Source organism: Oryzias latipes, chromosome 23 (assembly GCF_053564925.1).
Source record: "Oryzias latipes strain Hd-rR chromosome 23, Olatipes_Hd-rR_3.1".
Taxonomy (NCBI): domain Eukaryota; kingdom Metazoa; phylum Chordata; class Actinopteri; order Beloniformes; family Adrianichthyidae; genus Oryzias; species Oryzias latipes.
The window spans coordinates 14683298-14694196 of record NC_136259.1 but is presented as its reverse complement, the minus strand read 5'-3'; the positions used below and the strand labels follow the sequence as shown (position 1 = coordinate 14694196).

The 10899-nt window shown below is 39.0% G+C and overlaps 1 protein-coding gene across 1 annotated transcript in view; it reads right to left on the bottom strand.

Moving 5' to 3' along the window:
- Nucleotides 1-359: 359 nt before the first annotated feature.
- LOC101165610 (PDZ domain-containing RING finger protein 4) overlaps nt 360-10899 on the bottom strand; it is a 45809-nt gene continuing 35269 nt past the window's right edge. The window contains exons 4-9 of the mRNA XM_011491039.4: nt 10730-10828; nt 8716-8778; nt 4571-4672; nt 4229-4348; nt 2592-3653; nt 360-2488 (exon numbers count right to left, since the gene is read on the bottom strand). Of these exons, the coding sequence (XP_011489341.1) occupies nt 1916-2488; nt 2592-3653; nt 4229-4348; nt 4571-4672; nt 8716-8778; nt 10730-10828 (2019 nt within the window). The 3' untranslated portion in view covers nt 360-1915. The remainder of the gene's footprint in view (nt 2489-2591; nt 3654-4228; nt 4349-4570; nt 4673-8715; nt 8779-10729; nt 10829-10899) is intronic.

Sequence of the window (10899 nt, the reverse complement as noted above, 5' to 3'; positions counted from 1 at the left end):
TTAGCTGGTTGGACGTCCACACCCCTTCCACTGGAAAGCACACTCGGGAGAATCTGCCAATCAAACGTTTCAAACGTAGGTGGGGCTAATGGGCACCACCTGCTTTTCTTGAGGTGTCTGACTGGCCAGTTTATAGCTTGAATAACTTGTGATGAAGAAATAATATTGTAAAAATGTAGGATTAGCAAAGAAACATGTTTTAAAAAAAGGTAACAAAGCAAGAATAGTTATTCTGACAAATAGAAAAACTAAGTAGAAGTTCTGTGGTATGTGTTGACCAAAAACTAAAGTGTAACTAGACATGTTAAATTTAAACTGAATTAGACAAAAAAATATATATATACAAATACTAGTTGGTGTTCATTGACAGAAAAACCTATAGTGGTTTTCTTTATTATTGTCCTTTTCTTACAAACATCACCGTCAACAAATACTGAACTCAAGGCCTCTTAAATAAAGTTGACAATAAGAGCAGCAGTTTTGAATGATACAGTTTTTAAAATTCATTGAATATTGCTGCCATATCAAGGTTTTCCTACCTTAATATAAATCAGAAAGACATAACATACAGTATAGAATGAATAACTAGTATTATAAATTAGAATTTTGCAAACAAATTTTTAAACATAATTCAGAAATCAATTTATAAACCACTAGAGATTAACCATCTCCTAGTACCAAGTTTTAAAATCTTGACAAGAGCTTTGACTGCAAGTTGAGGTAAAGATGTGACAAATACAGTATTTCCTTAAATAAACACTGATATTAGCCTTAAAGTTGGGACATTGTCATTTTCAGTGCTTTTCAATAAGTACTATACATAATTCAGATGATTTCAACTGTCAAAAAAAATAGAAAATAAAAAGATTACAGAAATTGAAAGAGCACACTTTTTTTTCCATCTCTTCCAAAAAGAATTTTCATTTCTGTTCTGTCTGGTAAAAGTATGGTATAAAGTACAATCACATAGTCTACCTTAACAATGACAATTTGGTGATACAAATATAAATAATAAATTATAATAAAATGCTTACAGTACATTGACATTCAGTGTGAAAAAGTCCTTACAAAACGTTGCAGAGAATACAAATTGTGAAAAATATTATTTTCTTGTACAAAAAATGCCACCTTGAACGAGGCAAGTGGAACTGCTTCATAAGCTCTTGGTGAATGACGAAAGTAGAGACAGAGTACAAAGCTTACAGCAACTTACTTTCTGATTCCTCCGATTTTTTTTCATTCAGTTTGAACTAACATGCTACTAGATATGAATTCAATACCAACAAAAGCCAGTGTATAAAACATTTAAGTAATGCTTAGAATGGCTTTGATGTGGTACGTAGAAGCCTTGTTTCCACTGAGTGGTATGGTACAGTACAGTACAGTATTTTGAGCGTTTCCATTATGATATGTACCCATTAAGTCAGACTGAATGGGGCCATTTTTGGGCCCCCATTACTTGTAGGTCCATAGAAAAATGGAACGGAACGGTTTGGGGGGAGTTACTGTCGTCACACGATAAAATCCGTAGATTGGAGGAAGGTTACGACAAAACAATGCACCAACGTTGTATTCCTCTTCACTGCCTTCAATGTCCTCTCAAACAACATTAAATGACTTGTATATACGAAGTACCAAAAGAAAACAATGACATCCATTGTGGAAACACTCACCTGAATTGACTGGACCTCTGTAAACTGTACCGTATCACTCAATGGAAACGAAGCTAACAAGTTCATTGCTTTTCAATGCTCAGCCTAAGGACGTTTTATCTATGCTACAGAACCCCACACCATCATTACATAATTTTAAATTCCAGAAACACTTTTCAAAAAGCAGGCTGTGGTTTCTGAAATTCAGACCACAAGATAGAAAAAGAGTTTATTAACAATTATGCATCATTTAAAGGTGTCTGTTAAACAGTAGTGACAGATAGAAAGGCATTATGCACTTTAGAACCTTCTTGAACTCTTGCACCATGACTCATCAGTTCTTGGATGGTCATCCAATTGTCCAGGATCTTCTTGTTTCGCTTCTTCATCATTTTCCTGTGACTGAGCTCTAAGATATTGATCTCCTTCCGGCCCTCGGCTCCGCTTGTTGGTCCCTCTTTCAGACAATCAAGGCGGCTTTTCTGCATGAACTCTCTCCTCTTCCTTTGCTCCCTGGCTCGTGCCAAGTGCTGCTTTCTCTCCTCTTTGCTCCAATAGCGACCCATCTTCATTTCACTCATGGCATCGTCGTCAGTGGTCATGCCTCCGCTCCTCTCCTCCCTGATCCTAAGTGCCCGCTCTCGCAGTATACGGTCACGAGCGGGCCTGCGTGCAACATAGCGTGTCCCGTCAGCACGAACTTTTACTTTCCATTCCAGACGCGGTTCTCCAGCACGTCCACTTCGGAGTGCAGGATCTCGACAGAGACTCAAGAGACTCAACTGGCTCTGAGAATATTCTAGGGTTGAGTGCTGTTGTAGGAGTTGCATGTAGCTCTGCAACAAAGTATATTTTTTTAGCACAGAGTTTTTGATCAAAAATGTCTTTTTTAGGTACAATAGCTTTGAGTGCATGTTTTGGTTTTCTTTGATAACATACCTGGAGTTGTTTGGTTCCTCCTTGGCCATGATATGTGGCAGTGTGGTATGCACTGCCATAGGGAATCCCTCTCCTTGAGTCTCTTGTCCTCCCCTTTCTCTCACACCTTTCATCATCTGCTGGTAGGGCTGGGTCTGACTCAGATCTGGAGGGATTGGTCTGATCTGGGCTGCTTGAGATAACTGGACCTGGATCTGCAGGTCTGAGACTTCTTGCCTCTCCTTGGGGCTTAAAAATTGGAATGGGAGCACTGGGGGTGGCGGAGGCTAAATTAAGGTTTTTCTGGTTGGTGATCCTGATTTGTCTCTGCAGAGAGTGATCAGGAGATCTCTCCATACCCAGTGGTGTTGATCGTGCACTCTCTGCTGTGTTGTAGGCACTAGAACTATCCTTTTCGCGGAGCTTATCACTGTCCAACCGTTCTGGATGTTCGTGGATGTCGGCCAATCTGCCATACCGCTTGTGTACTTCTTTGGGGCTCCGTCCCGGTGAACAAGGTGCCGTCTGGGAGTGCTCCACCTGGCAGGATTGACGAAGTTGGTGGGCTTTCATGATGCTCTGGCATTCTAACTCAATGCTACGCAGCTCTTCATTTAACATCCTTAACTCCTGCTCCACCCCTCCATCTTCTTTTCCATCATCTTCGCCGTCTCCCTCCCGCCCACTTTGCTCAGTAAGACTGCATTCTATACTGTGTCTAATGGAGTACACGCCACATTCACCCCCATTCCGAATTTGACATTTGAGCTCCAACAACTGCTGAAAGCAGTTCTCTAAACCAAGGACACCACCTCCACTATTGCGAATATTTACTACCCTTTCGTGGCTTTGGTCTAAGGGCAGGGTTCTTGTACCATGTGTTTCCTGTGGCACAACAAGCCCTCGCCTTATGCGTGGATACTCTGATCGCCATTGATCCCTAAGACAATGTGGTGTGTTCCTTCTGTGAAGTCTGACGAGAAGGGGCTGGTGCTCAGGACTGTCTGTACTGCGCCCAAACCCACTGTCTTGATTGTTGGAGGAACAGGTAGCTGTATCTGTTGTCGTCTCCTCCTCAAGATGCTGGAATATGCACAGGAAACAGTTGTGTTAGTAATGTTGATCAATAGCTAGGCTTTTCTTTAGGTATATTTGCCTACTGAATGTAAAATTAAGCTCACATCCAAATGTTTCCTTTTTTCAAAAGGTTCTGTTGTGGATACTTGGTAAATTGTGGTGGCGTAATTTTAGGGTGTTAAGATTCATTTTAACAATGATTGCATTCATATCTTAATCTGGTTGCTGATCTCAGACATCTTTGGCCAAAAATTAAACCAGTATCACTCAGAGATAATACCTCGGTACTGAACAGTGCAGGGGAAGTTTTCCAGATTCTCTGTATTTTTTTTCCAGATAATCAAGCAATAATCAATGATAATCAAACTATAATAAAACGATAATCAACAATTGTTTGTACACAAACAATCATTTTGAGACAATTCTTTTAATGGTATTGGTCGATTCGATTAACAACTTTCTTCAGACAGATCGATCTAGTTGGATTGTTGAAAAAGAAATCGATTAATTGATTTAGTCAATAGTTATTCCCCTTGAATATATTTCATTTCGTCAGGTTATGCTTTGTGTACATTCCTCACTTGTTCTCCACTGTCAAAGCCAAGTTCCCTTTGCCTCTTTTTTTCTTCCAGGATCTCCATCTTCAGCTCCTCAACAAGCTCCTGCTGCTCGTCATCCAACCATTCGGCTTCCTCTTCCAGCTGTAATCACAAGTTCTTGTCAGACACCCTACTTTCTTTATTTCTACATATAGGAGTGGTAGTTTGTGTGTGTGAAAAGGGACTCCAAGGATTTACACTGACAAGAATGATAAGGGTATGAAAAAGGGGAAACCACTTAGTGGGCATTTCTTTATATTTGACATGACACCAGCTGTCAAGACAGGGCAGAAGGACTGCATAGGTGTGTGTGCCTGTGTTTACCTGGATTTCTGGCCTTGTCACCAACAACGTGATGCTCCTTGCCTCCTCACTTGACAACAAGGTGACAGATTTCTCTCGGTCTTGCACTTCACAGCCATTTATCTGCACATCAAAAACAAAGATAGATGTGCGCACCATTGAGAAAGTGCTTGTTTTATGTCCACTTACACCCCAAAAAGTGTATGTAATGTTATCACCCATTAACTTACCAGGAAAGAAAAGGACTGTACCACAATACAACTCATTGATCATATTTTTGCAAGACCCCTCTGCTCATATCCTGTACGCATTTCTCCGCCTGTCGTCCACCCCCTTCCTTTTCCATTAGTCAATTTTTTTCTGCACACATTTCTTTCCTTAGATCTCCCTGCATGTCTACGCCGTTGTCTGCTTTTGTCCCTTTGTGAATACACAGGAGAGACATGGGCCAGCTGCAAGCCCGGCAAAGAAAGTCAATTGCGCTCACCTCACCATGCAGACATACAATTAACTGTTCTTTGACAGGAGGCGTTCATCTTTTCGTCACTAGAGTAATGGGGCTGTCACACGAAGATAACAGGGTTAGAAGTACAGCATGCCTCCCCCCTCAGAATCATTTGTAGGAAACAAACACGGCATTGAGAGACTGAATAAAAGAAATAAAGAGATTTGGTACACTTGAATTTTAATGTAAGTTTAAGTATAAGGTGCACCGTCAATGAATGGTCTATTTTCAAGCTTTTAACATATATAAGGTGCACTAAGCGAGACAAAAAGAGTTAGAGATGAGTCCACCAGTCAGTCAGACTGTCTTAATTGTGTTCATGTAACTGGGTCAAATTCTTTGTTATACTTTACGTTGAGTTTCAGTGTTGACTGAAGATGATTTTGGGTTGTTGTCAATGGGTATTATATAGGGGTGTCGGAAAAAATCATTTCGGCGATATATCGCGATATTTATTTGGCAATATTTGTATCGACATAAAATGCGGTCAGGACGAAATTTATTCAATTATTTATGGGCGTCCATCAGCGTCTGACTCTTGTTTTCCACTTTAACCCCAGACGAGGAGTTGGCAGCAGAGCATACGGAGCCTCGTAGTGTCTCCCGAGAGTTGACAAAAAAAGTTTGTACAGTGAATTTACAGTGAATTTGGTTTTGATCGAATAACCCATGACAAAACATTTTACTGATACAGGCCAAATACATGTTACTATGACAATGCCAACTCCCAACTTTGTTAATAAAACATAAAAAAGCACAGTGCAACATGCTACACATAGCCACATTGGCAAATTCCCCCAAAACACCATGTTCAGGACAAAGCATTTGCTATATTCTCAATAAGTCTAGAACTTGTTTTTAACACGCTACACGTTAGCCATGCTAGAATCATTAGCATATTCACAGTAACTGTAACTCCCAACCTTGCAACATATAAAAAATAAACAACAGGCTTATACTGCTAAAACAAACATTACTGTGATTACGCTAACTCCCAACCTTGATAATAATACCGAAAAAAAAAGAAAGAAAACACAGTCCGACATCGCTACAAGTTAACCGCATCAGCAAATTCCCCAAAACACCCAACTCAGGGCAAAACAGTTGTCCTCTTTACCTTAAACTCTAGACCTTGTTTTTAACATGTTACACAATAGGAATGTCAGCATTTTCACAATACCTGTAACTCCCAATATTGTTTGTAACACGTAAAAAACAACAACAAAAAAAAAACGGTTTGATGCCACACGAACAAACATTAAGGTAACTATGCAAAAATAGAAAAAATTTAACATCATTATCTGTATAAAATCAGTCTTTTCTTGGATTTAACAGAGAATTGTTCTTATTTTGCAAACTGCCTCTACTGGTCATTTGAGGAACTGCAACATTTGGTACTTCCATGTTGTAAAAGCCCAATTGAATAATAAAGCCGTGTTTCCACTAACCGGTGATAAGGTTTAGAATGGTCCAGGCAATTCAGGTGAACGTTTCCACTCAAAGTTGGACCGTCGTGGTGCATGCGGGGTGTAGACCGATAACTTTGCGTCATAGTAGTGTGACAACAACAAAAGCAAAGCTATCAACATTTTCTGTTGCGCTTAGTTTTTGGTACTTTGTATGCGAAGCATTTAATGTTGTTTGAGAGATGAAACATGGGTTCAGGTTTTGCACATCTTTTTGTTTTAATGACCTTTGCCTATCACATATCTTATTGCGTGACGACAGTATCTCTGCCCTAACCATGCCATTCCCTTTTTCTATGGACCTAAAACCAACAGGGACCCAATAATGGTACTCTTTGGTACCATTTAATGAGTCCATTTTATAGTGGAAATGCTCAAAATATTGCACCGTTCCGACCCAGCTTATGTGAACCAAAAGGCATCAAAACACAACCACAGGTTCTTTTGGGATCATACTCCAAATCTAAGTAGACATCACCCATACATTGGGTCAGGCATCACCCAAAACTGCACGTTTGACAAAGAAAGATGCAGTAAGAGCAACAACAAAAAAAGGTAAAAAATATATTATATTTAAGCCATATATTTTAAAAATGAGTAAGTTTTAAACCACATCATGACCACTTCAAGAAATAATGGGGGAGTTTTTCTATTTGTTACACATATATGGTCAAGAGCTAGTCAAAAAACAGACAATGTCTCTGTCTTGAATCCATTATCCAGAGGGACTGAAATAATTTAGTCAATTTTAACCAAAAATTGTTACTCATGAGCCTTGCATTGCAACACTTCAGTTTGGTCTAAAACTGAATCTATCTCTTGCCACTGTTGGAGGCATTGCTTCTATGGTTAGGCATATAAAGTGCAACATTAAACAGAAACAAAGCCATTCACAGTCTCTGAACCCATAGGGGGATCTTGCATAATCAGACACGAGGCCACACTGTGACTAACCGTACTCCTAGAGAAGATGAAGTGCCTTGTAGAACAGCGACTAAGCACTTTAATTTCCCAGATAAAATGAGATTATTAAATATGCATATCCTTGCACAGACCAGGGACACCAAAAGCGCAAATAGTGTTTCCAAAAAAAGAGAGTCTTGCAGAGGCTTAACGGACCTGTTTTTATCTATTCATTACCAATAGGAAAACCATTTTTATTAGGTTGATTTTAAAATTTTAACGCCAAGGTTGAAGTATGGTAGATTATAAACATAACAAAAACAATAAATGTATATTTTTTATTAATGATTTGTAAAACTAGAAATATTAAAAGTTTAAATTGCTTTATCTTCATGCAACTCTTGTTTCTACAGATACGAGCACTGGTCCCCAACCAACAGACCAGTTTAATGTTGGACAATCAAGGACTGGCTTATATGAGGCTGAAGATGACCTCAATTATTTTAGTTTCTACTCTTCTTTAACTTTTAAGGGAAAAGTTAAGGGAAAATCTATAGTTAGGTAGATTTGAAATATATATATTTGTTTGCGTGTGCATACAATTGCACACTTTTGTTTTAATAGAAAGATTCCTTTAAAGACCCACTCCGATGATCTTTTGATCTAGTTTACCTTGTCAAAGCGGAAGCTAAAAAATGGACGCAACACAGTGATGGCAGCTCCCCTGGCGCCATCCTCTGACCACCAGAAGCAATGTGGGGTTCAGTCTTTTGACCAAGAACAGTTCGATACATAGGCGGGTAAGGTGGGAACCGAATCTGCGAACCGAACCTGCAATCTTCTTATTAAAGGTCGACCACTCTACCTTTGAAACATGGCCGCCCCATACTGGTATTTTTAAATAACAACTAGTAAACTTTATTAGCTGCCTAAATGTAACATTAGAGTTTGTTTGCGCACATCATGCAGAATGGGCTTGGAGTGCCAGTGCTTGCAAAAAATCAAAAAGTAAATTTCTAAAAAAAACAATTGTCTTTTAATAACTTTGCTAGCATGGGCCTTTTTATTTAGCAGGTGGCAGATGTCTTAAAGACACATGACCAAGGCGAACGACTAAACATAAATCAAGAGTGAATCCCAGATGGATGTGGAAGAGAGAATGCACAAGTTTTTCAAAATAAAACTTACTTCAGAATCGAAAGATAAAAGTTGAAATGATGTAAGTAACACATTTTCTTTCTATGCGGCTCGACATCAAGTCACCCACAGGGACTAACGATCAAGATTTATACCTGCAGAATACGATCTCCTTCCTTGATGCGTCCGTCTTTTGCTGCTATGCCGTTTGGCTCCACCTGCAATGGAAAAAGCACAGAAATCAGCTGTGAGAGTTAGCGATTAAGCCCCGTCCACAGCTCAGAGGTGAATTTACTACTGCCGCTCTGCAGAATGTCCTAGAAAACGACAAGTTTTTTGTAAAATGTTTTGGTTAAAAATCAGAATTAAAAGACCACTGGGAACAATTTTCAATAGATCGAAAGATGATCGAAGTTGGATAAAGAAATGAAAAAAAGGCCACCTCAATGTGGAAGTTCTTCCTAGATTTCATTTACTAAGAGCCACCCAACCCATCTTTGCACAAGGAGCTTGTGTTCAGGTAAAAAGGAATAAATCAAAACATGAAACAACTTCTAGCAACTCAGAGACGATTCTATTTTAGCTGGATGAAACCATTGAGTTCTGTCTTCCAGAAACTCTTTCTTCCCAGTGGAAACGCACGAATGCTGAACAACAACACAGCACGATCATTTCCTAAAACTTTGTTGTTTGAGCTTTGAAGATCAAGAAAGGTGGCACCACGTGGAAACAGAGTAAAACGGAGGGGGGAAAAAAGTCGCCCCGATGGTATCCACACATGCATTTTAATGAAGAATATTAGCATTTTGTGCTTTTATCTAACGTGCAAAAATAGAAGTGTTGGTGGGAGTCTCTGCCAGTGCTGGTGGTTTCCCTGCTTTTGTAAGCTTCAAGAGGAACAGGTGGAAAAACTGGAGGAGTAACTGGCAGTTTCTGCGACTTCTTTTGGTTAATACAGTAAGCTGCTCAATTGTCCCCCTGATGCATTTCTTTGTGTGGCTGAGCTAATCCTCAACACAGTTTATACTTTTCACAGCACTGCTTTTGTGTTCAAAATGGGATTGAAACTGCACCTGTCGTCAACGGAAACCTTGTTGTTCCTCAGAAATTCTAAATGCGTTTGTCTCGCATAGTTCAATTTGTTCCTAACGGCAATTATCAGAGAGGAAGTCTCCAGTTTTGAAGCAATCGCGATTTGAATAAACCCAAACGTCCATTATGCTGCTTTCTTTTTGACTTGTGTGTTTGGTATTCAGACGGGCGGAGAAATGAGCTATTCCACATAGGAGCGGAGGTTGTAACTGATTAAAAAACCTTCAATTAGAACACGGTGAAGGAGCAAGAATGGGAAGGGAAGGACGGAAAAAGGCATTTCAAACCTCACTTCCTCTGTGGGGATATCATTCTGAATTGATTTTTTTCCGCAACACTTTACAAAAAGTCCATTTGTTGATCCATAATTGAGTAATAATTAACAATAAATAAAGTGGTAATAGCCGCTTTTACTTTGCATTTGAATTAAGTCTCCAATCATTTCATAATTGTTATTAAAGGTTAAGTAATGCTTAAGTAACACTTTTTCAGAAATTACTATGGGTTAGGTCTAGCTGAAAACATTAGGTAAAACCTTACTATTGTTTTCTAACTTTAAACAAAAAACAGAGTAAATAATGACTTTAGACATTATTAATGCTTTATAAATCTATTAAATAACATAATGCATATATATACATTCATACTAAGTGATTTTGTATTATACGTGTTTTGTAGTGCCCTAGTAATGTTGAATAATAAGCATTAGTTAACTGTTTCTTAATTCTTAAGTAATGCACTTAATAGTGTAAAGTAATGCATAAAGGTGTCTCTTTATTTAATAGTTAATTAATGCTTAATTATGCATTAACTAACATTAACAAAGGAACCGTTTTGTAAAAGTTTACCAAGTCTTCTTTTCTCTCCATTGAGCCCATCTCACTTCAGCTTTCCACTTTAGTAATGAGATTTCACATCCTGATCATCATCATCATCATCTTTAGGATCCAATGAACAGACCTTTGTCGTTTTTTAGGACTCATAGTTTGACAATTTTCTTTAGGCTTTATTGTCTTTTTGTGCTGTGTGTTCTAAAGAGATAAAACAATGACCAGAGCCATATTAGCGTCTCTGCACCTGGCTGACGTAGATGCCGGTGTCCTCCTCATTGTCGGTCCGGTAGCACAGCGTCAGACCAAGCTTTTCCTGGCTGTTCTGCCTGCACAGCTCCACCTCCTGCAATACAAAACATCTCTTAAAACGAGCACTGAAACATTACTAAAGGGCACACTTCAGGACCCAAATAC